This window comes from Rattus norvegicus, chromosome X, assembly GCF_036323735.1.
Source record: "Rattus norvegicus strain BN/NHsdMcwi chromosome X, GRCr8, whole genome shotgun sequence".
Taxonomy (NCBI): domain Eukaryota; kingdom Metazoa; phylum Chordata; class Mammalia; order Rodentia; family Muridae; genus Rattus; species Rattus norvegicus.
Genome location: NC_086039.1, coordinates 7034139 through 7061857, shown reverse-complemented (window position 1 = coordinate 7061857; position 27719 = coordinate 7034139). Strand labels below are relative to the sequence as shown.

Below are 27719 nucleotides of genomic sequence, written 5' to 3'. Positions count from 1 at the left end.
CGAATGAAAAACAACAGCTTTGGTTTAGAGGTCACAGGGCTTGTACAAAGGCTCAGAAATCAGTTGTGCTAGCTAGACTCCAACCCCTCCCCATCACTATATCTCTAAAACTCTAACCTTATCATTGGAGGACAGGAAGGCGCTGAGACATAGGTTGCCTTATATCATCACTCTTGGAAAGGGACTGACAAAAACCAGTAACTTTGGTGATGTGGCCAAATACTGACAGATTTCATTTCTGCTTGTGCAAGTGTCCATGTGGTAGTGGGCCAAAACCCTCCCAGGTTTTGAAGGTCACAATTTGTGACACTTAACAATTCGTATGTTAATTTAGGTATAGAAAATATTCAGTCCCCTGTACTCACTCATTCAAGTAAAATAGAACACCATAGAAGAACATGTTTTGTAAAAGTGTAATTAAACACGAAATACAATCCATATAAAACTAGAGTTTATTCATCTAGTTACTAGTCTCCAGGCAACAATTTAAAGCTCTGTCTGTCTGCAAAATTAGTTGGGATTTTTAGTCCCTCATTTAATACAGCTAGGATTTACTGACTCAGCAGTACATATTCTGAAATCTGTTTAAATATATCTTATTGATTACAGGTGCAAACTTACATATAGAACTTGGTTTATAAAGGGATCTTTTCTTCGTATAGTTCATTTATTAATAATATTTCCTATTCCCAAAGACTGGAGGTGTGATGAGATACATCACATTATATCTGCCTTTCCAAAATAGTCGATAGAAGGTTTGGTCTATCTCCTGATTATACTATGGATCAAACACCAGATTTATTTGCACGTGAGGGAAAGAGCGAGCAAATGTTACTACTGCTAAGGGTTTCCGTAAGTAGTGGAAGCAGAAAAAGGCTTTTCTGGTCAGGAAGCTGCGTTGAAGGTTCTATTTATTAATGGCCAGTTCACATACAGCTCCTACTCTTCATGGAGGACCCACTGAGATGGACAGCACAGTATTAACGAATTACTGCTAGGGCAGAGGGTATATGCAAGCAGCAGGAATACTTGGCCCGAAAGTGCTGCCAACAGACAGACCTTTGGCGGTGGGGTGCCGGGGCCAGCGCGCCAGACCCCCGCAGGCAACTCTTCATTCCATCCTGCCTGGGATGTGTGGGCAGGGTTCAGGGGACCTTTTCCCCTTCCCCTTTCCCTTCTGAGAGGAAGGGGGCTTCCGACTGCCTGTGCGGCCTTGTCTAGGGCGGCGCCCAGGCTGACGGGTGTGGGGCCGGCTGCTGCTCCTCTGGCGCACTCCTCGTGGAGGCTATTATTTCCAGCAGGGGCAAAGAGTGCGCCTTCTACCGAGGGCAGAGGTATGGGACTGAGTGTTCCCTCCCCGCGACTCAGCTGCTGTCCCTCCCTGTGGGGATCGATATTCCCGGAGTGCGCGAGCGCCGGCCGGACCACCGAAAGCCAGTTTTGGCCTACCCCAGAGCTTCCGGGAAGCCAGAGGCAGTCCTCGGCGTCCGGGCTCTCGCCCGCCGCGGGCGGTGCCGGACCTCGCCCCGCCAGAGCGCTCCCCTCCCCCTCCGGATCCCACCACGGATCCCGAAGGGACCCGGCCGGGACCCTTCATTCTCTGCTCGTGTATTTAAGTAGCACAACCTAACCAGCTGCTCCCACTCGGTGACAACCCTACTCAGGACAGACGCGCCCATCAGCCAACCACGGACCAGAACTGGCGAGCATCCCGCTCCCGGGTCTGTGGCGGCCTTGGTGGGCGGGGCTAAAGCAGCTAGCAAGTTGAGTGGAGCCACGACTGACGCGAGTCAACAAAGGTCACGTGGGCCTAGAGGGCTGCTGTGATTGGCCGCGCTGGCCGGGCAGGGGAGGGGGGGTCACGGCGGCGGCGTGGGGTTTGCTGTGTGACACAATTACAACAACTTTGTGCTGGTGCCGGGGAAGTTTGTGTCTCCTACGAATCCCCCCGGAGATCCCGCTCCTCGCGCGCTCCGGCCATTCCCGTCGTCCCTGCCTGTGGCTGTCCCCTTCCCACCCCCGCGATGTGACCCTACAGCCGAGTCGTCGCTGCTCCCGACCCAGTGGCTCCACAGCCTGTGCGGCCGCTGCCTTCACCTCTACCGCGTTAGGATTTTTCGCCGCCGCCTCTCGCGGCAGAGGAGGAGGCAGAGATAAAGTTGGTGTGCCGGTCCCGTGCGGAGATTGAAAGCGTCCTTGCGGGCTCCGGTCCGGGGAGGGGGGTGTCGGCGTTGGAGTTGTGAATTCGCTACGTTTCCATGAAATCCTGCGGAGTGTCGCTCGCTACTGCCGCCGCCGCCGCCGCTTTCGGTGATGAGGAAAAGAAAATGGCGGCGGGAAAAGCGAGCGGCGAGAGCGAGGAGGCGTCCCCTAGCCTGACAGCCGAAGAGAGGGAGGCGCTCGGTGGACTGGACAGGTATGAGGAGCGGGCAACGGCCGGGGCGGCTCCGGACAGGCAGGCGCTGCTCTCCGAGGAGGCCGGAGCGCGGCTCGCCTGTGGCGGCGGTGGGGCGGGCACCTCGGCTTGGAGCTCTCGGCGCTGCTGATGCCGGGGCCTCGGGCTTTGGCACGGACCGGTCGGTGGCTTTTCCGGAGCACTAACGAACCGCGTGTGTCTTTCTCCGCAGCCGCCTTTTCGGGTTCGTGAGGTTTCATGAAGATGGCGCCAGGATGAAGGCCCTGCTGGGCAAGGTGAGGCAGCCGCGGGCCGGAGCGCGGACACGGTCTCTAGGGCCAGAGGCGCGATCGCCCGGGGCCCCGGGACCGGGTCACCACTCATTGTGGCCTCGAACGACGGCCGAGGGGCTTCCGGAAAACTATTTCCTGCTGCTGCGCTCTCCTCTACCTCTTGGTACCTCGCTTGTTCTCTTGAGAGATCACTTCTCTTAGCCAGAGGACAGAGGCAGCAGCGCATTCGGGGCCAAGCTCTTGTGGGGCTTCCAAATTGCCTCCGATTTTACCGCCCTTGGGGGCTAGGCCGATGATCTCCGAGGAGATCATGTGGAGAGTCATGAGTTCGTAAACGGGTGCAGATTTCCTTAAATTCCCCGCTCGTTTTCTCCCCTGGTTTTAAAGCCTCTTTAGGCAGGTTGTCCCTAATGTCTGCTGTTAGCCAAACATTTCGGGATGGCTTCTTGTCTCTGCTCCCTGAAGGGGGAAGTTGCACGCAGCTTAGGTCTGTAAAGAGTTTGCATGGGGCTGTTGACACGTATCTCAATCGGTGTGTGCTTTACCTGAAGTTAGGTGACTTGTTTACTTTTTGGATCTTTCTGCCATTAGATCTATCACAGTTGTGTGAGTGTGTTTTCTGGAGCTTCGTTTCCTGTGAGTCTGTCAGGGGCAGTTGGGGAGGTTCAGGGTGTAGTCTCTTGTTTATTTGTGTGCAAAGTTGTTGGTACTGTCATTTAGTTAAGTAATGGCTGCTTCTGTCGGCCCAAGATGGCGGGACAGGGTGGGAGGAGAAAGTGGGGGGGGGCGGTTTGGGAGAGGGAGGAGAGGTAAACATGGAAATAAATAGTATCAAAGAAGAATAGGCCTCTCCTTTAGAGTATGTAGCTCCGTAGTTAATAAAAATGATCACAGATTGTTTGCATATAGAATTTTTGTCCCCTTTTCTAGCTTTGAAATAGCTTGCATAAGCCTGGTAAACGCTTATCAACCTGTAGCACATTTAGTTACCCATCGTAAGCTATTGAACAAAGGCTGGAGTCTCAGTCTGTCTGCTTCAGTCTATATTTCCTGACCAGAGTGTGATTGGAATGGTCTGAGGAGGCTTTTTTGTTCACTGGGACTCCGAAACTTGGAGTGTTTATCATAGATGTTACATTCACCAGACATTTTCTTCTTTGGAGGATATCTCTAGGTTTGATTTGACACTTAGTTAGCTCTATTGTTGCGATTGGGAAGTTTAAGAAAGACGACTAAAGCTTAACAGCTTTTTAAAAAGTTGATTATTTTAATCCTTACTTTTTGAATGTATTTTGGTTTGGTGGCATTGTTTTTTATCTGTGATCACAATTTTGTTTTTATTTCAAAGTATCAAAATATAAGAACTTGTGATTGCAGACAATGACTAGAAGGCAAAACAGTCATAATCTTTTTTTCAGTAGATCCATTTTCTTTGAATGGTAAGAAAATTTGAATTGAACTTTGACAGTGCAGGTATTAATTTGCTTTCATTAAAATTATCGCTGGAAAAATGTTCAGTGACTAACTCTGCAATAATATAAATATCAGTAGTTGTTGGTCTCCTGTTTCCCTCAACCTATTTGAAGTATTTTATGTCCGAAGACTGGATTACTGTGAAGTTGTCATTCCAAAGATATATATATATATATATATATATATATATATATATATATATATATATATATAGTGTTTGAATTTAAGGGTCATTTTATTTCTGAGTAAACATTGCTACTTTACATTGGGTTAATAATGTTGCTTGCAGGGATAATTCATTTGGAAACTTAGGCTAAATTTATTATTTTTTGTTACAGTGATGAAGAAATAAGTGGAATCTGTTTTAAGTGCATGTGTAAAGTGCTAGTTCATAATTTCATATCTTAAAATGCTTATAATCAGAATCACAGAGGGTGGTACTTAACATCGAATATTATAATAGTGAAACCTACAGTTAATGTGAACTGAGTTCCTATTTTAAAAATTGAGCATTTTCAAAATTTTCTAAATGTGCATTATTTATTTTTCTGGTATTTGAATACAGTCACATCTTGAACATGAAAAAATTGTGAAGCTTCATCTTGTTTGGGGGAAGAATTATGACTTTATAAATGTCGAGTGGTATATTGATTGAAAAAAAAATCTTCATTGGTTCTGGCTCCTTAGGGTCTAGCTATTTAGATCAGGGCTCAACGGCTTTAATGCTAAAACATTATATATTTATGTACTTTGAACACTTACATGGATCCTGATTGTGTCCTTCTTAGCTTGAATATAATACAAATTTGTGCTTGATAAAACCTTACATCTTCTGTTTGAACTGAATTCTGAGTAGAATGAGTGAATTATAGTCCTTGGAATGAAATGTTAAATTTTTAAGTTTTATCCATCTTCTAACTGTCCTGAGAATCAGTATGTTTGGATGTGAGATTTGGGAAGTAAAATGTTATGTTGCTTTCAGAATTATTTCCTATGTAACTCTTTTTAGAAAGTATTGGCTTTTCTTCATGGTTTGGTGGGTTGTGTTCAGGCAGTTTTACTGAACACATAATAGAATAGAACAATTTCTAGAATTCCTTTTTTAGTTATGAGTTTTGTTGTTTTATTCCCAGAAAATTTAGTCTGTGCCAAAACAGAAATTTAGTCACTCCTACTTGTTTTGAGAAAAAATTCTTCCCCTTATGTTTGACTCTGTCTTTAAAGTTTTAAAGTGCACATTTATAAACAAGTCTAACGTTTTGGAAACTAAAACCATTGCATAGATAATTTTTATTTGTCCTTTTACATGTGTGAGGCTGCTGTATTTCAGATGGTTTTTTTCTGGACTATGCATACTTTTATAAGGTTCAGTTATGTAAGAGTCATTGAAAGGTTTGCTTGCAGGATTGTCACTTGATATATAGTATGGTGTTTTGAATTTCAAGAAAATAGTAATACAGTGTTTTTGTAGTAATACCTTAAATAAGGCTGTAAAGGAATTAGAGCTTGCTTTAGAATTCTTGTAATAGCATGATGGTCTTTAACACCAACCCGTAATTATATTACTATTACGACGTCGACGATGGGTGTTTTGCCTGCAGGTATATCTGTGTACCACTTGGGTGGTGACTGAGGAGGCCAGAAGAGCTTCTGATCTGATCCCTTAGAACTGGAGTTACAGCCCATTGTGGGTGCTTGGAGTTGAACCTGAATTCTCTAGAAGAGCAGCCAGTTCTCTCTCTCTCTCTCTCTCTCTCTCTCTCTCTCTCTCTCTCTGAAGAGGGCATGAGATCTCATTACAGATGGTTGTGAGCCACCAGGTGGTTGCTGGGATTTGAACGCAGGACCTCTGGAAGAGCAATCAGTGCTGGTAACCACTTAGCCATCGCTCTCGGACTAATCTAGTTCATTATTTTTGTTTTCCTAATTACATTGTGGAGTTACTGAGAAATAATTTAGTGAAACCTTTTTAGCAGAAATTAACTATGATGACTTCTTAGTACAAATTTGAAAACTTTTGGGGATATATTTTTTAATTAGAGAAGAATTTTGAGTTAATCGTATATAGAGAGAAGGAAAGTAAAAGTATAAATAAGCTAGTACTATGCAGTATTACTAGAGTAATAATCTAGTAGAGGCCTGGGGAAGTTGCTCTGTCCATCTGGGGTATCTTGTCTCTGTTTGAGGGAAGGGTAATATATCATTGAAATACATAGCAGTGGAGCTGGAGAGATGGCTCAGCAGTTAAGAGCCAGTACTGGTCTTGGAGAGGACCAGAGTTTGGTTCCCAGCACCAACACTGGGAGGCATACAACAGCCTTAGCACTCTAGCTTCGGGGGCTCTGATCTTTTTCTGGCCTCTATGGATATCTGCACATAGGCACACACACAGAAAAATGCACCCTTAAAGAGAAATCTTTAAAATGAAATGAGAGAGAGAGAGCGAGAGGGAGAGAGGGAGAGAGGGAGAGAGGGAGAGAGAGAAAGAGAGAGAGAGAGAGAAAGAAAAGAATATGAATATGAATGTACAAGCAAGAGTGAGCAAGCAGGCAGGCAAGAGCAGGCATACTAGGCAAGCATCAGTGGAAGTAAGAGGACCGACTCCTTATTCTTGCTTCCCCCTACCTACATCTCGGGATTGAACCCAGCTGGTCAGGTTTAGCAGTGATTACTGGCTGAGTCACATCCGGGCCCTGTAGTAGTTTATTTTAAACAATCTTACTTTTAAATTTGTCTTAATTATTCTGGTTGGATTTCTTTTTTTGGTAGTTCTTTTAATAGAAAGACTTTATAAAACACATAGGAACTATAAATGTTTTATTTGAAAAATTAAGAATGTATTTTTTAAAGTGATATTATGGAAATAACTGGCGGCATTTTTATTTTGGGGGGAGCATAATGAAAGTCGTTTAAGATCCACAGAAGCACTTCTTTTCCTAAACTTGGTTTTTCATTAGGTCAATTTTAGAGGTGACTTGTTTATGTTACAATATTTGGATTATTGGTGATGTGTGAAAATGAATGTGTACTGTTTGTAAGGACTTAAAGGGGATCTTCAGTTCCAGTGCTAAATAATAAATAAGTGTTTTGGTTGGAAAAGGTAGCTAAAGAAATAGTACCATGAGACTGGCAAGATGACTCATCAAGAAAAGGCACTTGTTGCCAAGCCTGAGGGCTTGAGTTTTGATCCTTTCAACAACTAACTTCCTCACCTCCCCCAACCCCAACACACACACAAACACACACACACACACACACACACACACACACACACACACACACACACTAGATTCATATACCTTGTGCTTGAAAATTAGATTTTTAATTTGACAGATTTTTTTTAAAGCGTTTCTTAGTTTGGAAAATTATCTTATAAACAATTATATTCACAATTGCTTGGAAAAAGTTTTATGCAGTTACTATACGTTGTTTGCTAAAAAAATTGGTATGTTCCCTGTAACAAAATTATAGTAAAAGATTACAGAACATGTTCACGTATCTGTCACAGAATAAAGCTGCAGCAGTACATATGTAGGCACTTGTTTTGTTTGTTTGAATGGGTTTTACTCTAGTCCCAGGTGGCAGCTAGTTGATCTTTCTGATTCAGCTTCGGAGTGAGCCATCATGCTAGGCTCTACATTGGTAATTTAAATTTCTGGTTTTCTTTCCATTGAATAGGTTTTCTGTAGATTTGGTTACAAAAGGCAACATTGTTTCTCTTTACATGGTGTAGGTTGTAAAAAAACTGGTTTCTGTGACTTGAATAATAGAATGATTGGGTCACATACTTAAGTTTTATTGATTGGCAAGATGTAGAGTTAATCTTTTTCTCACTTAGATCATACAGCATTTAGTTTTGTTTTTTTATTACCAATATTCTGCATATTTGAAGGGGTTTTTCTTCATTTTTGCTTTGAAACACATTGGCGAATTATATGAAATTGATGTTAATGACTGATAATACTGTGCATTATTAATATCTTTAAAATGTGGTATCCAGAGAACTAATTTATGGTAAAAAGCTGCCCACTACATTGTCCAAGAATTGAAGTGATGGTTGGGCTATTTCCAGCCTACCTGTAATTATTTGCAGACTATTTAATTAATGGCATTTATTTAATGAATGCATAATTGACAGTCATGTATTCACACTGAAACTTGGTATATAATTGCATACGCTTTCTAGATTGGTTTATAAGTTATAACAGTAATATTTGGATGTACATCAAGCTCAGCTGGTCCGTGTAGGAAATATGAAGGTAATGTGGGTATCATTTTGTTAAACATGAAAGCTCCTTAAGTGGGATAGGATTAGCATAAGAATAACTCACCTTCGAAAATCAGTTGTGCAAATCAGTGGCAGATGCACAGTGTCAGGTACTCTGAATATTTGTGATAAAGGTCAGTTTAACAGATTACAAGACTCTTAAGGATAGGAATGCTTTCTTGGAGATACTATTTCTCAATTTAGATAGCAACAAGTTGCTTTTGTTCAGGAAAATAATCTAAAAATCAAGTTTTAGCTTTTTCAGATCTTTAAAGGACGATCTATACCTTGTGATCTTTGTAGTAATACACACTTTTCTTAAATTAGTTTGCCTGCCACCTTTAAAGATCCTTGACAGTTTTGGAAGGTTTTTCACACAGTAGTTTAAGTAATTACTACTTTGGAGAGCAGAACACAACTTTCTACTTTATAGAGTTCCTTTCTATTGTGTACAAAAATTTTTAGGTTTATTTATTTTATGGATTAGTTCTTTGCCTGCATGTATTTTTATGTAACATGTATATTCCTGGTCTTATTAGAGATCAGAATAGGACATTTGATCCCCTGGGACAGGAATTACAAATGGTTGTAAGCTGCCATGTGAGTGCTGGGAGTTGAACTTAGGTCCTTTGGAAGAGTAACACATACTTTGACCACTGAGCCAACTCTCAAGCCCTTCTCACTTTGAAAAAAAATTTTTTTTAGGTTTAAATTTTTATTTTACTTGTATGAGTATGTATATGTATACACAGATGTGTCTGCGGAGGTCAGAAAATACTGGATCCTCTGGAATTGCAATTGATAGATGGTTGTGAGCTGCCATGTATGTGCTAGCAACTGAATGTGGGCTCTCCGGAAGAGCAACAAGTATTCTTCATAGCTGAGTGAGCCATCTCTAGTACCATATTTTTATTTTTAAATATGTGTGTATGTATCTGTTTGTGCGCACGAGTGCAGTGCTTCTAAACCCCACAAGAGGGTGTCAGATCTCCTGGAGCTGGAGTTTAGGTAATTGTGAATTGCCTGATGTGTCTACTGGAAACTGGACCAGTTTCTCTGTAAGAGATAGCTCTTTTAACCACTGAATCATTTTTCCAGGTTCTTTTCTTTCTTAAAAAAACAAAAAAACAAAAACACTTGTTTTTATTTCATATATATGGGTGTTTGCCTGTGTGTATGCCTGCACATCACACATGTACAGTGTTCTGGAAGGCCAAAGAGGGCATTGAATCCTCTGGAATTAGAGGTACATATTCCTCACTATATAGGTGCAAGGAACTGAATTGTGAATCTCTGCAAAATGAACACTTACTTTTAACTGCTGAACCATATCTTCAGCCTCTCTTGTCCTTTTGAACGAAGTTTACTGTTTAGCAAAGGCTGACCTTGAACTCAGGAGCTACTTGCAGCTTCCCAAGGGCTGTTTTTTCTTTTAATTTTTATCTATCATCTGTCTGTCTATCTATCTATTTATATCTACATTAAGATTTATTTATTATTTAATGTATGAATGCTCTGCTGCATGTACACCTGCATACCAGAAGAGGGCATCAGATCCCTTTATAGATGGTCAGGAGCCACCACCTGGGTTCTGGGAATTGAACTCGTGGCTTCTGGATCCATCTTTCTATCCCTCTGTTTTTAAAGAAGAGACATTTAAAAATGTTACTGTACTGTGAAAATATTACTCTATTTTTTAAAAAACTAAAGATGACTGTAAGCTTGTGTAGACTAAACTTTCTATAGTTCAAAAACATTTTAAAATGCTTTTGCATTTTATTACATCTTAGTAGTCCAAATAGTTGGACTATTTCTGAACTCAGTAGTGGTCTTGGTGGGGGAATGGTAGTGAATGAGTATAGACAGAAGGTAGCTTTGTGATAGTCACCGAACTTAATTTGTTTTCCATTTTTCTCATTAGTATGTTTTATTTGTTTGTTTTTAGGATTTTATACATGAGTATTGCAATGACATTATTTCCCTCTGCCTCTCCTCTGTTCAACTTTTCTCATGTTCTCCTTCCCCCCTTTCAATTTATTATATAAATTTGTAAATAAAATCTGAGTTTATCTAGCGTTACTCATATTTTTATGTATTCATGAATTAGAGAATCTTTCAGGGATCTCATTCCTGGAGAAGAGTGATTCTTCCTTTCTCAGCAATTGTCAGTTTTTCAAAATCTCCCCATCTAGGTTGGCATGTGACTTGGTTATTTCATTATGCTGGCCTTGTTTAGGCAGCCGTATTTTGGTATGCCGACCCTATGCAGTAGCTATCTTGGTCCATTGGCTCTTATAATTAATCTTTTTGTCCTCTCTTTCTCTGTATTCTCTGAGCCTTAAGTGTAAGGGTTGTGTTGTAGATGCATCCATTGGATCTAGGCACCCGCAGTAAGTTCTCTTCATTTTGATCACTTGAAATATTTTGTAATAGTCTCTGTTGCAAAAAGACCCATCTTTTATGATGGTGAGAGCTACACTTATCTGTGAGTTTAAGGATGAGTATTTAGAAAATGGTTAGAGATAATGCTAGTTTAAGAGAGTGGCAGTAGTGGGTTTTCTTTTAGAGTCCACAGTGTCTGTAGGCACAGGCAGGTTTCTAGTAAAAGGCATGATTTCCCTCCTGTTGAGCAGGCCTTAAGGCCAATTAGACAGGTGTTGAAAAAGATTCAAGTACTACTCTTGTACCTTTAGGAATCCCTTCCCATGCTGATCATTTTGGTGGATCATAGATGTCACAGCTGTGTAGAATTACTGGTTGTTTAACCTCCTTCCCTTGAAAGCTTGCATAGCACTTTCTAGTACTGTGAGAATTAGTCCTCAGAGAGGAGGCTTCCAGGTCAGTTCCAGCTTGATTCCTCCTAGTTTTTTGTCTAAATTGTGTGATGTCTTCAGCAATTGGTCTCTTATGTGCAAATTCAGGGAGGCAACAAAGGGCAGTGGCTTATAATTTCTGTTTCTGTGGTATTGGAAGTAGGGTTAGGTGATGTGTCTCCTGGACTCCCCTGAACTATACAGCTCTAAAGGAGTGCCTGGAACTTGAGGTTTAGTTAGGTAGTTGCCACCCCCAATCGATGTAACTAACTTCTATTAAACTCTTTGTGTATATATGTGTATAAATAAACACATAGATGTTAAATTTTCAAAAGTCCTTCTCTGTGTGTCCCACCCCACCCCAGGTTTCCTGGGGTCTCCTCCACCCAATTCTGCCTTCATAGCACCGGTGTCCTACTGTTTTTCTTTCAAGTACCCCTGTTCTCCCCTTTTAGGATATTTCATTGCTGATTTTACTTTTGGGCCTGATGTGGCACAGGCTGATAGTGACCTAATTTAGGAACTATAACCCAGAAGAATGGGGTTGATCCCCTATTGAGCCAGTTTTAGGTTTCTAAGCCAGTTTTTAGGGGCGATTTGCCAGTTTTTTTCTACAAGTCTGTTTTCACTTTTAACTCCATTCCCCTTTTATTCTATCCTTTGTCTATATTGCTAAAATTTGTCATTCTGTTATTAATGTGGTCCTGTATTTTTATCTGATAGTATTTGTTGCTTTCCAAGCAGTAGTGTAAATAGAAGATGAAACTACCAAGTTTATTCTCAGGAAGACAGTTTTGTTATGATTAAGGGTAGTATATAAGATTGTCTAGTTCATAGACAATGTTTAGTTAGAACATAGAAAATGGAAGAAGTTGTTTCAGAGGGCCATTTTTAGTTCCTGTTTGTAAGGAAAAACTAAATTTTGGGGGAAAATTTCAAGTTTATTCAAAGAGAAGATCAACTAATCAGCTAAGTCACCATCATTATCACTTCCAACAGTTTTCATTCCATGGCCAGTCTTGTTTCATGTGTATCTTATTCCTTACTCCTATTATTTTCATGCAAGTCTGCAACATTAGTGACATAATTGTGTGTAATGTTGTCCTTTTTAATGTATTTATTTTTTATTTTTATGGTTTTTTGAAACAGGGTTTCTTTGATTTTTGTTGTTGTTGTTGCTGTTGTTGTTGTTGTTTTGGTTTTTTAATGTCAGAGAACACTGTGCCTCTCCTGCTTTTCTTTCCTATATGAAAATTGAGAATAAATTGCTTGGAGAATGAGTAGAAAACAGATAAGTAGCTGAATTTATATTTTGATATTGTGGTAGTATAGAATTTTATGTTAGAATATTATGTAGTATATGCCAGAAATAATTTTCTCTAAGAACTTGGGTCTTAGTTGTTTGAGTTTGTTCAGATAGTTTGTATATTTAGGGAAATTATGTTTTCAGTATATAATGGTTAAAATAAATGGAGAAAACCAGTTACTTCTGGCTTTTTCTCCTCTATAGTGTGTGGGCAAAAGACAACAGACTGAGAATATGATACTTCAAATACAATAATAAAGATATTTACAATGTCATGAGCTCTGAAGTGGTAGTACAATTTTTGAGCTCTCAAACATTTATTATGGATAGTTTAAACTACGTATCACAGCTATTCGAGATAGAAGTTAAATGAACTCTTGAATCAGGAGAAGCAACATAAGTAGTAGTTGGTTTTTATGAGACTATTACTGGTGTTGTGGGGGAACAGCAGGTGTTAAGTTCTAATTGATAAATAGTAATCTGTGGATTTTTGGGTAGAAATCTGCTTTGTCATCTACCAGATCTGTGATCCTTAGGCAAGCATCTTTTTGAGGCTTTTTTTTTTTTTTTTTTTTTTTTTTTGTAAAATGGAATTGGTAATACATTTCCTCCAGGCTTTAGGATTTTGTGTTACAGAGGGAAAATAATGTATGCATGTCATGGAATGTGTTCAGTGCAAGATAGGGAAAGTCTTATAGGGAAAGTCAATTAAATTTAAACTAAGGCTTCGATTTAGCTGTGAGATAGAAGAGAGATTGAGGTAGGTTTGAAAGCTCTTGATAAGACTTACTTTAGGGTTTTTGTTTACTTTTCCCTGCTTCAGACATTTTTTTCTCAGCATGGAAGCTCTGGGATAGGTCTTAATCCTGGTTCCAACTTGTATATATACTTGATTGTCTACCTGACATGTGTTTTGAGGATGTGTCTTTTAACTTTCTTTGTAAATGTCACATACTATACACTTGCCATCCCAGAAACCTTGGAATATTCACCAGCTCCTCTTATTTTAACATACTAAGCCGGAACAATTACCGTAGCTTGTCATTTCTATATTTTAGATCTCTAGTCTACTTATACATGGCCTCTGCTACCATGCTATTTGCAGCCACTATTCTGTCTTTGATATTCAGGTATCTTCATGCACTTTTTTGAATAAGTATATTTGGACATAATTCCAACACTGAAGAGCTACAGAAAGAATATTAGTAAAAAGAAAAATCTTTTTTCTAAGTTATCTCTCAAGATTTAGTTACTGTTTCCCAAGGCAGCTGCTAAAAGGTTTGCTATGTAATCTTTCATAGTATTTCAGCACACACATGAACATAATTGTTCAGCATAATTGTGTTGTACTTTCTTCCTATATATTTGAGATTATAGTGTATATGTTTTATTAAACTGCTTTGTTAAGTTTATTCTTCACCAAATGAAAATGCTTTTGTATTGAATTGTCTTGGTTTTCAGAGTTGTCTAGTCTCTCACGTAGTATGATACTCATGAGAGGATTGATTTGGTGATTTTTGTTATTTTGATTTTTGAAATTCTTTTATGTCCTTTTATATGTGATTCTGAATGTAGAAATGGTTCAGTGTGTACGGTTCTTAATTGAAAATAAGTTCATATACTTGATAACAGTTGCTTAACATGCACTATGAACTCTCAATTTTGCCTTTATATTTTGATTTTTATTGGCATAACTGATTACCAGGTGTCATGAATATTAATTTATTCATTTCTTATGTATGTATAGAAGGAGCCATAGTTGATGCTACTTTACATTTTACATTCATTTTCATATTTATAACAGAAAAGAAAATAATTTGTCAAAAAAGCTACAGTTCTTACTGTGTTACTTATTTCATAGAAAGATACCTTTGTTTTTGTCACAAATAAGCAGTAGGGCTAGAATGTTGGTACTTTTTCAAAATGATTAAACCTTTAATGGTTAATATAGTAGCTGCATATGTTTTACACATGGCTTCAAAGAGTGTCAGGATCTCTGCTTATCTTAAAGAACCTATTCCTTGTAGCATGTCATACGAAGGCAGGTACAAGATAGAATGAGGCCTGTCATTGGACTAGAAGGAAGGATAGGTGGAAGAAAAGTTTGAGTGAAGAGGAGGAGACTGGAATGGAAGGAGACTGCAGAGGAAGCTGTGGAGAGAGGCTGACATTAAGATTCCACTCTGTGTATTTATAGGTTGTTGTGAATGTTCTTAAGGGATGGATATGTATAGGGCTTTGTATGTTTAGGTGGGCAAACTTCTTATCAATTGGATCAGAGATTATTGTGTTGTGTGTTCTTTCATGTAGCGATTTAGTATGTGGTGGCTAGAGACACTAAGCCGCCACAGAATTGGGATGTGTTTCTGGCAAGATATCTACCAGATACCTTGGGGCACTGTGGTGCCGGACCTAGCAGGGGATAAGAGAAAGTCATTTTATAATTTTATGGCAGCAATTCCTTAAAACATTTAATAGACTTTGACATATTATTTGGATACTCCTATTGTTAATCTCACTGGTTGAGAATAAGACCACTACCCTAATCTGTGAGCCAAGTTTGAAGCACACTTTAATTAAATACTAGCCAGGAGAATTGACTCTGGCCAGGTCCATTCCTGGGTTCCTGGCCAAGAGGAGAAACATCTTGCAGAGGCTTAAAAAGCAACCCCACAAGGCTGCTTTCCCATCTGGTCCAATCAAGAGCAAACATATATCCTTATTTATGCACATTCTGAAGTGTACCCCACCCCCTGCCCTGCCCATACCCAATCTGGGGCAAGCATATATCCTAACATATTTCCTGCCCACATATTCCCACCTACATGTGATCAAGCACATTTGGTATAGTTGGGTAAAACAAACTTGTTTAGGGGAGTGGAAACATGTGGTTTGTTATTTCTCATAAATAATAGCCTCTAGCATTTCAGGAAGTATCTGTCCTTTGGCAAGGGGCTTATAGGTTAGGGGCATTATCTTAAAATGCAACTTTGACTCTCACACTATGATACACTGTTTCCTAAGAACAGTGGGTTTGGAAACTGATCTCAAATTTAGGTTTTATTGGTTCCTTTCCTTATAGGGCCCCTAGTTTTCATCTGCTAAAAGAAACAAGGAGGACAAAGTGTGTCTTGTTTTGAAGAGCAAGTGTACCCACATAGTCCAGTTTGGACTTGAACTTGGTGTCCTCCTGCAGCTGCCTTCCATGGTCAGGGATTAATAGGATTTAGCCATGGTAGCCAGTCAACTGTACTAATATGTTAACAGGAAGAGTTGTGAATTAGGAATTTCTAAAGTGATAATAACAACATTATTGCTGGCTTGTTCATTTATAGTTGATGCAGTTCTTTAAGATTTTGACTTAGAATTAGTGCACAATTAAATTTTGTTCTAGATTGTAATTTTCCTTGAATTTTAGCTTCAAGTTGCTGAGACTAGAAGCTGAATTCACATAATGAAACTGAGAGTTGTATGCTGTTGTTGATCTACTGATTAACTGTTTCAGTTAGTCTTGGATTGTTTGAAAGTTCATTTAATTTATTAATAACTTTCCCAAATCCTTTCTCTATATTTTGGAGCCCATCTGATATTTAATTCTTTATATTAATGAATTCTATGCACACCCATGGTTCTCTGGACTAGATGAGAACATTGGGGAATTGGTTTTCTCCTGACTTGTTGAGGCAGGGTTTCTCTGTGTATATACTCCAGGCCAACTGGCCTAGGAGCTTCTGGGCTAGTCTCCTGTCTTCTGTCTCTCACACTTCATTTTAAGAACGTTGAGATTACAGATGTAACCTTCTTTATCTGGCTTTTTATGTTGGTTCTAGGGACAAACTTAGTTTATCAAGTTTGCTTGTCTGTCCCCTTTAACAAACATCTTTTGGAATGACCCAAGGCCACATGATTTCTGAGATCTGCATTGATAAATGTCACATTGAAATATATGTACCTGGTTTATTTGAGACCAGGTCTCATGTGGCCCTGGTTATGTGGATTAGGCTAGCTTAGAACTTGAACCAATTCTGATTCTCTTGTCTCTGCCTCTCAAATGCTAGGATTGCAGGCATTTCCCACTACTCTGCTTATTCATGTGCTTCCTTTCTTTTCTTCCTTTCCTCTTTTCTGATTTAATTTTATTATTTTGTAATTGTGTGTCAGAGTGTTTGAATATGGGTATGTGTACATGAATGCAGGTGTCTGAGAAGGCCAGAAGAGGGTCCCAGATCTCCCAGGATCTGGAGTTACAGACAGTTGACATGGAACCAAGCTCAGGTTCTCTGGAAGACTTAGTACATCCTTAACTGCTGAGCCTTCTCTCCAGAGTGGTGCCCCCCCCCCCCTTTCTTTCTTTATTTTTTGTGCAGGCTGTTTGGGAACCTGGTATTACAGTTATGTGCCACCACACTTGGTAACATCTGTCATATTTTTTATCTGTATGTCTTTTTTTGGTGAAATGTTTAGTCAAATATTTTTTCCCTGCTCTTAGTTGAATTGTTTCTTCTTTACTCTTTGGCTTTGAGTCAAAAAGTGTCTTGGAAATGTTGGAGATAAAATGTGGAGACTTGTATGTACTGGGCAAACATTCTGTCACTGGCTGAGCCAATGCCCTTGGCCTGAGGGTTCTTTATATATTTTGATTGTTAAAAGTTTCTGCTGCACAATATGCTTTTGCTTTGAATGTTTTAGTAGGTTTTGTTTGTTTGTTTGTTTCTTTATTTTCAAAGTAAGAGTTACCAATTTTCAGCTGGACACTGGTGGTGTATGCCTTTAATCTCAGAGGCAGACAGATCTCTGAGTTCAAGGTCAGCCTGGTCTATCTACAAAGTAAATTCCTGGGCTACATAGAGAAACCATCTCTATCTCCCCCTCCTACCAAAATCCCTCCAAAACAAAACAACAAAAGCAACAAAATACCATTTTACCTACACATACTGAATTTTTTAAAATGGCTCGTCAGTTGCAGTGTGTATGTGCATGGCATAATGTGGAGGTTAGAGAACAACTGGTGGGAATTGGCTTTCTCCTTCCACCTTGTGGGAATCTGGAACTAGAACTCAGGTCTTGTCCTTGTTTCCTGGAAAGTCCTTTTACCTGCTGAACTATCACTGGCTCTATTTAATGAATCTTTAAAGACATTTTTTGTATAGGTCCTGAAGATGTTTTAAGAAATACTTTTTATTATTTAAACTTTTACTTGTGTGTATGTTGAAACCTCATGCTTTTCCACCTACACCCCAGTTCCCAAATAATGACCCTGAGGCTTATTAGTGAGTAGCATGTACCTTAAGATAGGCTCTTGTTTGTTCCCTGACTTACTCCTAACTCGGTTTTCCTATTTATACTATTCTTTGCCTGCCACATGGCTGATTACCTCTCCTCAGTTTCATACATGTTTGACTCTCTGTGTCTGGACGGCAAATCTCCTCCCAGCTCCCAAAGTTCCAATCTCTTATCTATTGGAACCTTCTGTTTCCTGCTCCAGTCTATGAAATGGCTTAGTGGGTAAAGGCCCTTGCTACCAAGCCTGATGACCCAAGTTAGATGCTCAAGATCCACATGTTTGAAGGAAAGAAATAACTCTTGAAACTTGTCTTATGATCTTCATATATGTGACCCAAGGCACACTGTACACACTCTAAATACACTAAAAATTATTAAAAAAGTTTTTATGAATGTATACATTATAGGAATTGCTTTGTTGTCTTCCATTCCCCATGTCAGAAGTGCTTTTTCATTTGATTATGTTTTCTTTGATTTATTCTGTTTGTTAAATTTATACCTAAGTGTTTCCTTTGAAACAAGTATAAATTATGATTTAGATCTAAATTGAAGATCATAATTTATACTTATTCCAACTGTAAAACTGTGATGGTAGATCTAAAGTTTTTAAAAATGATATATATGTGTGTAAATATATATATTTGTGTAAATATTTATATATGTTTATGTGCATGCGTGTGTATGCCATAGTTTACATATGAAGGTCAGTGGGGTAGTTGATTCTCTCCCTTCATCAAGTGGGAGAGCCTGGGATTGAAAGGTTTTTTAAATTTTAGTAGCTGAGCATCAAACCTAGGACCTCATGCGTGGTGAGTAAAGTATCAGTGAGCCATACCCCTTAGCCCTGTGATGTATTAAATTTTAAGTTATTTGTTTTGTGTTGTATGCCTGTGTGTGCCTGCCTACTCATGCAGGTGGATGTGGAGGACAGAGGTCGTCACTCTTTACCTCATTTTTTTGGACAAGTTCTTTCACTGAAACAAGCTTATGGATTTGTCTAGACTCGTTGGCCAGTTGTGTCTGTTTTTATGTGGTTGTTGGGGTTCTGAACTCAGGTCCTCATGTTTGGAGTACCTTGTTTTGTTTTGTTTTTTTAACCATCTTGGCAGTCTCCCCAGCCCTCTGTGTGTGTGTGTGTGTGTGTGTGTGTGTGTGTGTGTGTGTGTGTGTGTGTGTGTGTGAGAGAGAGAGAGAGAAAGAGACAGACAGACAGACAGACAGACAGACACAACATATTTATTCTAAAAGTCTTTATTATTATTAAAGATTTCCTTGTGTGGTTTTCTAAGTAAAGGCTCATATGTTACCTCTAAGTATTAAAGTTTTATTTTTTTCCAACTTTTATGCCTTTTATCACTCTTGCCTCATTGCAGTGGCTAGCATTTCCAGTAAGTACTATGTTGAATAAGATTAGAGATTTCCTGAATATAGAGGGAGAACATTCATTGTAAAATATGTAGTAGAGCTAAAAAAAATTCTGTAAAATTATACTTACTCTGTGTGTCTATGTGGGTGCATGTGTTGGAGGTCAGTAGCTTGTGGGAGTTGTTTCTCTCCTACCTCCCTTGTGGATCCTGGGGATCCAACTCTGGTTGTCAGGCTTGGCAACAGGCACCTTTTCCTGCTGAGCCTGTTTTGTTTTGTTTTTACAATACAGCTGGTGTTAGATTTTTTTAGTTTATCCAGTTGAGAAAGTTCCTGTGTCCACTCCACTATCTCTTATACTGCTTTTTTAACTGTTTAGGAATTTTTCTCATGGAAGTTTGATTTTCATCAAGTTCCTTCTTAAAAATATGGGTCAGTTGATGTGATTTTTAACATTTTCTTCAGTCTGTTGATGTGATGAATGCTAAACTAGCTTTACATACCCAGAATAAAACTCAATTAGTCTTCATGTACATTTATTTTGTACCTTGTTGGCTTATATTTACTTTTTTTTTTTTTTTGAGTTTTGTGTCTGATCATGAGGAGGATGACTTCTGTAGAGAATTTCTGTATTTATTTTGAGAGGTTCTGGTTTATAGGTAACACTTTAGTAACAACATTTGTCTAGCTTTGCTATCAGGCTACTATTGGCCTCCAGAAAATGAGTAGTTGGGAAATGTTTTTCTTTATTTCTGAATGAAAATGGGTTTAAAATTTTCAGTGAAACTATCTAAGCTTTTCTTTTTGAAGCTCTGATTAGGAATTCACCTTTAATGGTTGTCAGATTCTTCTGATTGCCTCTTTGCTGAGTTTTGGTACTTTGTACTTTTAGGGGAACTACCTTTTTCTAAATTGTCAGGTTTATTATATAAGAGCGTTTTTTCCTATTTATTGTCCTTTCAACAGCTATTTGATATGTATGGTGATCCCTATTCAAATTTGTGACACAAAAAGACACTCCAAGGCTGAAATTAAAGGCATGCACCACTGGCTTGTTTGCATTTTGGTTCTGGGTTTTTTGTTTTGATTTTTTTTTTTTTTTTTTGTGTACCCCTGGCTGTTCTGGAACTCACTCTGTAGACCAGGCTGGCCTCAAACGTGGGGAGTGCTAAGATTAGTACCACCACTGCGTGGCTGTTTATTGTTTCTTAAACTAGGAATTTAGATTATTTTGTCTGAAGTTAACAGTGTTAGCGCATTACCTTTCAACACTACTTTAGCTGTGCCTCATATATTCTGTAACAACAGTTTTTATTCAATTGTATGAATTTGTAAATTTTTTTTAAGTTTTCAAACCTCTCAGCCCTGGAGTATTAACAACATGCTTTTTAGGTTTCTGAGCATTTGGAAATATTTTTCCACTCAATTCCATTACTGAGTTTTTAACTTTGTCCATTGTGTTTAAGAGGTTTTATTCTATATAATTTCCATTCTCTTGGTTGCGGTCATTTGTTTTATGATTTGAGGACATATTTTCTCTTTCGTGAATATTTCTGGGTGCTTAAATATGTACTACTCTTACTGTGTAAACTAACATGACAGATGGTGTTAGTTGATTGTGTTTAGTTCTCTGTCCTGGCTGGTTTATTGTTCAGTATTTCTGTGAATTAATACGGTTTTGTATATCTTCCTCTGCAATTGTGGGTATGTGTTTGCTTCATACTTTGAGGTTTTGTCATTGCATATGGACCCATATCTTTTGGTGTGTTAATCCTTTTCTCAGTATTTAATGTCTCCCCTTGTTTTATTGGCCATTTCCCCTGTTCTATTGTCCACTTTCTCTTCTTATAGACACTTTTGCCTTTCAAAATATTTAATGGTTACATGGTATTTTTTCTCTTTTGTGTGTGTGTGTGTGTGTGTGTGTGTGTGTGTGTGTGTGTGTGTGTAGAAGTAGAGGCCAGCCATGAGCACTTGGAGAGAGGTGGTGAGGAGAAGAAGAAGACAAGAGTAAGAGAGACTAGAGGGGGCAAGCAGCCCCTTTTATAGTGAGTCAGGCATACCTGGCTATTACCAGGTAACTGGGGTCGAGCTTAGACAAAATGCTAACAATTTTATATTACATTTTCAGGTAACGGTCCATCTCAGAGGGGAAGTCAGGGCAGAAACTCAAGTGGGGCAGGAACCTGGAGACAGAAACTAATGCAGAAGCCATGGAGGGGTACTGCTTACTGGCTTGCTCCTCACATTTCTCAGCCTGCTTTCTTATAGAACATACCAAGGGATGGCACAACCAAAATGGACTCTAGGCTTGTCCCTAGAGTGATCTGGTGGGGACATTTTCTTAATTGATGTTCTTTTTCCTAACTGACTGAAGTTTCTGTCAAAAAGTGTCTGAAAACATAATCAAATTTGTTGAAACACATTAAACAGCTACCAGAAAGGTAAGTGGATGGGATGCTAAATAGTATAAAACCAAAAATATCAGCACCAACTTTTAATTACATAATTATTTTCTGAAAATCAGAGATAAGATTCTTGAAAATGGCCAGGCAAACATGCTTCATTATTTTTAGTGGGACACCAGTTTGAAGGTCAGCAAATGTCCCTTCTGCAATCAGAAAACAAAAACAAAAACAATAACAACAACAAAAACAGAAGGAAACAGTACAACACTGCAAATTTTGTATAGAGCAAAAAATACACCTTAAGAATGAGAAATAAAGGCATAAAACTAGCCAGCACAATATATTTTCATTAGTCTTTTTCCCTCTTTACCTTCCTATGTGATATACCTACCTACTTAACTACACACACACATAAGTACATACATATTTGCAGAGAGAGAATAAGAATCTTGATTTGTTTTGTCTTGGTCATGTTTTTGAATTTGATTTTCTATATCTTAGCTCATTTTGTTTTGTTATATAGGTCTCTGAAGCTGTGTTTGTTTTCACTATTTTCTCTTTGTTTAGATTGGTGATTATATTGATCTGTTCACAGATTCTTCTTTGTCATTTCCGTGTTTGTGTTATACCTAGCCAGAAAGCTTTTATTTTGTATATTAAAATTTTTAGTTTCATAATTTCCTTTTGGTTCTTTTTATTGCCTTTGTTGAGTTTTCTAGCCTTTTGTTTCAAGAATAATTGTAATTATTGATTTGAAGCTTTTTGTTAATGGATTTAAAATTTAAATCTGTATGATTTAAGGCTCTGATAATAAACAGTATTGCTTATTGTTTGTCTCAATTCACATTATACCTTTTTTGGGTGTTGGTTAGGGTGTATGATATCTTGATTGTATCCTACCCCCTTTTTAATAGTATCCTCCCTGAGATGTAGGGCAAGAGCTAGGGAGGTGGGTGTGTGTGTGTGTGTCTGTGTGTGTCTGTGTGTCTGTGTGTGTCTCTCTCTCTCTGTGTGTGTGTGTGTGTGTAATTCATAGTTTGAATGGGTCCTGCTGACATTTACCATGGTAAAGTGGGTTATTCCTTGGTGTAGTAGGTGGGGTGGGCATTGGCAAAGTTGGAGACCAGTTTACTCTTGAAAAGTGTGAAGTTAACTTCCTGATGTGTTCTGTGTTGCTCTAGCATATAGTTAGCTCTCTAGAAATAAGTAGAGGGCTAACTTAGACTGCTCTGATATTATAGGGTAGAGTAGAAACGTATTGTCTTTTCTCTTTATCCCTGTTGATACCAGATTCGAAGTTAGAAATTCAGCTCACAGTGGGTGCCACTGGCACAAAGGAATGATGGTAGAAACTTCTTATGGGCCTACTACTCTGTTTTAGTGCTGGATGGATAAGGAAGTTCAGCCCCCATTGCCACTATAGTGAACTTTGTTCAGTTTTGTTGATACTGAATTGTGTTTCAGCTTAAGCTCCTTGCTGGGTCCTGCTCACCCAGGACTTTGTTATAAGGGTGGGGTGCTTATGAATAATAAAGCTTTAAGTCTCCTCCTATCTGGTGTTAGGTCAGTGGTTTTCAACCTATGTGTACCGGCCACTTTGGAGGGCCGAATTATGCAATATCAGATATTTACATTGTGATTCATAACAGTAGCAAAATTATAGTTATGAAATAACATTGAAAATAATGTTGAGGGTCATTACAACATGAGGAACTGTATTAGAGGGGTTGCAGCATTAGGAAGGTTGAGAACCACTGTGCTAGATGATGGTAGTAGTGGCCTGCCTTGCTTCTATGTCCTACTCACAGTTTTCTAAATGGGTAAATGGAAGTACCAATTTCTTTACATGTGATTTGAGTTATCTCTTCTTTCAGCCTTGCCACTCACTAACCCAATCATGAGCCTAGGAAGTGAGCATCCCTTTGCTTCTGCCTGCTATGCTTAAAAGATCAGCTTCTTGACTAGCTTACCTATAGTAACTTGATAAAGGAATTGGAGTACTCTTATCTGTGAAATTGAGGATCAGTGACTTGTATCTTTCCAATGCTACCCTGCTGAGCACAGAGAATAAATCACTTGCCTAAACTGTCTTGGTAAGAAAATGAAAATATCTACCTCCAGTTTGGGTGTGTTGTGCATGACAAGTTTGCTGTATGTTTAGTCCTATTCAGATTTTGGGTAGAGGAAAGAGAGCCAACTTTTTGTTAAGTTGCTTTCCTCAGTGCTTCGAGTTTCCTTACCTTTTGTTTTTGTTTGTTTTTTTGTTTTTTAATCCGTTATGGTTGATGGTACTGGATTAGTAGTTTCTGCAAAAATATTCTGCCCTAGAAATAGGGGAGACAGTAAGAAAAGCTGAGGTAATGCCTGGCTTTTATTCTCCAACTCCTGAGAGCTCCAGAAAATTCGTTGGTTTCTTATCTTTCAGATACTTTTTATGCCTTTTCCTTGTGTTATCTCCAAGGAATTTTTGGTTATAATTTTGGGAGGAATGAAACCATTTAATTTTTATTAACCTGGAAGTTCTTCCTTGACTTTGGTATTCAAAGTTTGCAATTTGAAAATTTTAGCTGTTAATGTTAATGTTAATGAAGTCTTTTAAAGAGTCACATTGATAAACTGAGTCTAATGGCTTATGTTTATATTCCCAAGCACTCTGGAAGAAGTAAAATAATCATGGGTCCAAGGTGAGCCTGGGCAACATAGCCAGGAAAAAAAAAATCATAGGAAAACTTCATTTAAATGTTTTGATTTCTGCTTTTAGAAGTTTTAAAAATTTTTAAAAACTTATTTCAGAAAAATTTCTCCTTCCCTCACATCCACCTACCATCCATCCAGGACACAGGATTTTTCTGTGTATCTGTGTAGCTTTCCTGGAACTCACTATGTAGACCAGGCTCAAACTCAGAGGTCCCCTTGTCTCTGCCTCCCCAAGTGCTGGGGATTAAAGGTGTGCTCTACAGTGCTTGACTGAAAATCATAAATTTTGATACAAATTTTGATTCAGTTTCATCAATGATTTTAACATGTGGTCCTCATTATAAACTTACTTTATTATACCAAGACATGACCCATAATTGTATTATTTTAGGGGTATGATTTATATAATTAGTCCTTACCTTTGAACATCAAATGCTTTTTGTGTTATTCTTTAAAGGAAGTTTGCAGGCAAGAAAGATATTGAAAAATAGCTGAGCTATATATAGTAGTCGGCTGTCAAACAGAAGTTACTTAGGTATCCTTTAGTATGCAATGCCAAAATATTCCAAAACAATATAACATTCTACTAATTTTTATTACACTAAAATCACTAGTGAAGAAAAATCTCTTTTCTAAACTCTTTTAAACCTTTAAAATAACGAAATTGATAGAGAAGTTTTTAGGAAGAGGAAATGGAAGATAGTACATGTAGATTACTAATGATTTTCAGACTAGGCAAGGGAAGCCAAACCTTTTATGCCCTCCCCCCCCAGGGGGGAATTGGACAGAGAAAACTAATTTCAGCAGAGCACATGTAACAGTATAATGCAACTTGAAAGGGGTAGAGGAATAGCTCTAGAATTTTTATTTTTATGGATGGGTAATGGAATTTTGGTTTCTTAAAACAGAAATGTTATGGAAATATGTTTTTGTTTTAATCCTAGGTGTGGAATATGGGGTTGCTTCATATTGTCCACAGCAGCAGCCTTGTGCTCTGGCACGGGTATGATTTTGCCACCTGAAGATAGTTTCTGCAAATATGAGACATCTGGAATTCTGAGGGTTCTTGAGAGAGTATATAATACAAGAGCCCCAAAGAGGGGTGTGGAGGCAGCAGCTGCTTGCTGTTTACAGATATCCTGACAATAATCAAAATTGTTTCAAGGAATTCAAAGCCCCTAATCAGCAGGAAGTAGTCTAATGAATTCAAAACCCTCTTCCCCCTCTAGCGCTTTCTCTTCTACCTAGTGTTAAGGGATTGGAAGGGTGAAGGATGGTAGAAATAGGAACCCAAAAAGTAGCCACAAGTCCAATTACATGGGTTTTTGCCCACATGTATACTGTTTACCTTGCATGTGCCTGGTTCCCAAGAAGGCCAGAAGAGGGAACTGGGGTTACAGATGGTTGTAAGCCCCATGTGCGTTCTCAGAATGAAACCAGATTCCTCTATAATAGCCAGTGTTAGTCATCTCGCCAGCTTTTAAAATTTTGGAACCCCCCCCACCCCCAAACCCTGCTTTATGTGCTTCTAGCGCGCGAGCGTGTGTGTGTGTGTGTGTGTGTGTGTGTGTGTGTGTGTGTGTGTGTGTGTGTCCGTATGTCTGGCCATCTGTCTTTTATTGAAAGTAGAGTGTTTTCTGATAACAATATGTTCTGATTACAATTTTCCCATTCTCTACTCCCAAGTCTATCCCCCTCCAAATATGGATCTACTCTCTTTTGTCTCTCATACTACTAAAAGAACAGGTTTCTAAGAGACAAGAACAAAATGTAGCAAAATAAAATATAAAATAAAACAAAGCCCATCACGTCAAAGTTGTACAAGGCAAACAGAAAGAAAGAGCCCAGGAGAAGGCACAAGAATTTTACTTGCTCAGGAGTTCTATAGAAATAGTAAACTGAAAGCTGTAATATATATGCAGAGGATCTGGGGCAGACTCATGCTGGGTCTGTGCATGCTGCTTTAGTCTCTGTGAGATCATGTTGCTTTAGAGGGCCTTGCTGTTTTGGTGTCCTCCATCCCCTCTGTAATTTTTAATAATGAGTTGTAATAGGGAAGAGCATAAAGTTGAATACTGTTGAAAACTTTACAACATAATACTAAATAAAGTGTTAAAACAATAATTCATGTTCAAAGGGCTCAGTGAACTCCAGGTAGATTAAACTCAAAGAGCCATCTATTAATATACATTAAGAGTAAAACTGTTAAAAGGGAATCTTTAAAAGAACAACAAATTAGAGACTCCTTACATACAGGATTCTTAAAACAAAACTTGATTCCTTTATCAGACACCATGGCAGCCACAAACCAGTAGGATGACAACTATTGAGAGGAAAGGATGGCTAGCCAAGAAGTCCATATCCATGTGCTTGGTTTCTCCAAACTCATATCATTTTCCCTTCTTATTCACTCCCTTTACCTGAGTTTTGGGCCTGTACTGTGGTTTTTATAGAACCTGAAACTCGTGTCATTAAGCTTCTATCTCAGACTATTTTGTTATTTTTTTATCCAGTAGAATAAGAACCCATAAAAGGAAACACTGGCTTCCTGATAACAGTATCACTTTTCAGTTCTTTAGCCCTTTCTTTTTAGATTTATCACTGTATCTCATATTGTCAATACTGGTATTTGGGTTATTTGGTTTTGTCTTTTTGTTCCTCCCTTCTTCAGACATTTGCACACACTGCCTCTTCCCTACTCAGCCTCCCTATTACTCTTTCTCTGTAATAGGTTTTGTGTTGTCAGCACTTAGATGATGGCTATGTAAGAAAGTGTGTTCAAAATGAGATTTCGTTTTTTATTTACAAGTTTTGTTTTGAGGCATGAATTAATGGTTTTTTGTTGTTGTTGTTGCTGTCAATTTTCCTTTTAATTTTGTAGCCACTGCCAGGTTCCCGGCTTTGGTTTATTTGTAAGCAAGGACAACAGTACTTTTCTACTCATTTTTTTTTTTTTTTTTAGTCTATTTCTGATTGTTGCTCTGTTTGCCCCATATATGCCCTGTAGCATTTTTATCACCTGGAATTTGTACATGATGTGGTTAAGAATAAAATACTGGAGGCTGGAGAGATGGCTCAGCAGTTAAGAGCACTAACTGTTCTTCCAGGGGTCCTGAGTTCAATTCCCAGCAACCACTACATGGTGGCTCACAACCATCTATAATGGGATCTGTTGTCCCCTACTGGTGTGGCTGAAGAGAACAACAGTATACTCATATACATTAAATATATGTATTAAATATGATTTTTTTTTGTTCTTTTTTTCGGAGCTGGGGACCGAACCCAGGGCCTTGCGCTTCCTAGGCAAGCACTCTACCACTGAGCTAAATCCCCAGCCCCTAACACATCTTAAAAAAAAAGAATAAAATACTATATCTTGGACTGGAGAGGTAGCTCAGTATTTAAGAGTTTGTATTACT

At 38.7% G+C, this 27719-nt stretch overlaps 1 protein-coding gene across 19 annotated transcripts in view; it reads left to right on the top strand.

Moving 5' to 3' along the window:
• Positions 1 to 1830: 1830 nt before the first annotated feature.
• Kdm6a (lysine demethylase 6A) overlaps positions 1831 to 27719 on the top strand; it is a 139654-nt gene continuing 113765 nt past the window's right edge. For 16 of the 19 annotated variants that reach the window (XM_063279721.1, XM_063279718.1, XM_063279717.1 and 13 more), the window contains exons 1-2: positions 1872 to 2416; positions 2628 to 2691. In XM_063279721.1, coding sequence (XP_063135791.1) covers positions 2259 to 2416; positions 2628 to 2691 — 222 coding nt within the window. In that variant the 5' untranslated portion in view covers positions 1872 to 2258. Of the gene's footprint in view, positions 2417 to 2627; positions 2692 to 27719 lie in introns of all 19 variants that reach the window. The other 3 variants (XM_039100359.2, XM_039100365.1, NM_001427597.1) reach the window with 3 other exon arrangements.